Genomic DNA, 2,393 nt, shown 5'->3' with positions numbered 1-2,393 from the left:
CGCTGGGCTGCTTCGTCTGCTATGTACCCTGGTTCTGTACCCACGTAGGAGGGTGCAAAAATATCCTGCTTGTCCACGCCACTCGGCCTTCCATTTGGTCTTCTCTAACCTTTATTGCTTTTTAGGTCTTTTCTTTTTTCTTTTTAGCTTACTCCGACTTACTCCCATTCTTTGACGGTGGTGTTTCCAGCAGCTGTTTATAAGCGAGCGGTGCCTGCTGAATTTATTGGTTCGCCAATTGAAATTCTATCCAGTAATCGTCTTCCGTTCACCTCGCGACTCAGATACAGAGGCGCAAACGTTTAAACGCGACAGACTTGTCGAAGCTTTGCTGGCTCAATTGAAAGAAGTATCTCCAATCAAAATCATCCTCCTTCGCTACTTAACTCTCGGGATACTGCTCTGGAATCCCGTTTGATTCACGAGCCCTGCAATGGATCCGTCGTATTCTCAACATCATCATCCGCAAAATATGCAGCACATCAACCAGCATCACCCTCACCAGCAGCAGCAAGCAGCACAACCGCCCCAGCAACCCCAGCCGACCTATGATTTGACTAATGGCGGCCATTATGGTGCGTCTGCGGCGATTGTTGCTTCAGGTGTGCAACCACAGGTTGGCATTTACACAGGTCCCTTCACCAATGTATCGCAGGGTCTACAGGGCACCTACAAGGACATCCTATCCACTTACTGGGAACACTCGATCGTATCTCTCGAAAGCGAAGACCACGACTACAAATCCCACCAATTGCCCCTCGCCAGAATAAAAAAAGTTATGAAGGCGGATCCTGAGGTAAAGATGATATCGGCCGAGGCGCCGATTCTTTTTGCCAAAGGGTGTGACATGTTTATCACGGAAGTAACGATGCGAGCCTGGATACATGCAGAAGAGAATAAGAGAAGAACCCTGCAAAGATCCGATATAGCCAATGCTTTAGCCAAAAGCGACATGTACGACTTTTTAATAGATATCGTCCCGAGGGAAGAGGCGACTTCACATACTAAGAGGTCTACAGCTGGCGGCACCGGTGCTGCTAGTAGCGCTGCTTCAGCCAGCAGCCATCATGCAGCTCCACAGCAGCAAGTTCCTACGGCATCAATTCCTCAAAACCATCAAAATATGATGCCACCGCAAGGAGGTTCCCAAGCACCACACCCTCCGGGACATCCGTCCGGTATGCCTTCTCAGCAATATGGGATGGCACCTCTCGATACCCAAGATCCAAACTATGCCCACTACCAGCAGAATCCTCAGGGAAACACATATACACAGGATGGGCAAATACAATACGATATGAATCAGATATATAACTATTCAGCTATGCCACCGCCGATGCAACAACAAGTAAGTGTCGTCAAAACGTTGAAAATAGCTTAACATAGTGATATATTATCCACGTGCTAACGTTCGGGTCTGACAAACTTTGTAGCACATGTAGATGGTCATTACGAACCGCACAGGCATACCACGAGAGAAATTACGGAACGGCCCTACAGAACGAATACAACCATTACAAACTCCGGCTTGACCCTAAGTTTACACACAACATAGATACTTATATATACGCACACCTCGAACATCATACCGATAAGTGTTCGCGCGCTCGCCGAGGTTAACCTAGGAGCCACCGGGGATGGGATCGAGCCATCATCAAGAACGACCATTGTGGCGAGTATATGAGATGCCAGTCACATTCGTTCTCTTCCCCGGCTATTCACGACAACCTTTCCATCAGGTACCAAGTTCACCTACCCCGCGAATTCATCCCCCACGGACACTTTAAATCACACCATACCGCTCTGAGAAACAGGGTCAGAGACTTGAGATCATCACCCCACTATCCTTTCCCTCATTCCCTTCTACGAATGTATGTTATACGCGAACGAAAAACAAAACAACCAACTATTTGTTAGGTATTACGGCAGGAACACCAAAAGAACTATCTTTCCCGAACGATTGATACTTCCCCTTGACAGAAAAAATACAGGGAAGAACTTTTTTTTTTTTTTCCCCTCCATTTCGGAGGAATTCCAACACGATCCACGCTTCTCCTTCATCTTCTTTCCTTCTAAACATGTATTCTTCTTTTCTTTTTAAAATGATAAAATTAACTATTGGGTGGGATGGCGGACTCTTCGTTTTTATTCGTGCTTTCCTTTTGAAACCCCCAAAATTGCGAATTATCCCTACAAAGATTTGTTCTACATGATGGCGCTTCTGTTTGGGTGATGATGATGATAGCAATTGTGAGCCTTTTTTTTATTATGTATTCTTAGCAATCTCTCCTTCCCGATTTTCTCCAAGATTTTCGTGTCTTCTTTTCTTCTCCTGTAACCTTTTTTTCTTCTTCCTCAATTGCGCCGGGTATTGGTTCAGCATGCGCATGTTA

The 2,393-nt window shown here is 45.9% G+C and overlaps 1 protein-coding gene across 1 annotated transcript; it reads left to right on the top strand.

The window, feature by feature from the left end:
* Positions 1-472: 472 nt before the first annotated feature.
* AOL_s00197g1 (uncharacterized protein) lies at positions 473-1,442 on the top strand (the record flags this gene model as incomplete). Its single annotated transcript, XM_011128802.1, has 2 exons — positions 473-1,348; positions 1,434-1,442. The coding sequence occupies 2 exons, from the start codon at positions 473-475 to the stop codon at positions 1,440-1,442; spliced, it is 885 nt and encodes a 294-aa protein (XP_011127104.1).
* Between the last annotated feature and the right edge of the window lie 951 nt (positions 1,443-2,393).

Source organism: Orbilia oligospora (genome assembly GCF_000225545.1).
Source record: "Orbilia oligospora ATCC 24927 unplaced genomic scaffold scaffold00197, whole genome shotgun sequence".
NCBI lineage: Eukaryota > Fungi > Ascomycota > Orbiliomycetes > Orbiliales > Orbiliaceae > Orbilia > Orbilia oligospora.
Note: the sequence above shows the minus strand (reverse complement) of the source record. Positions and strands in the feature narration are given on the sequence as shown.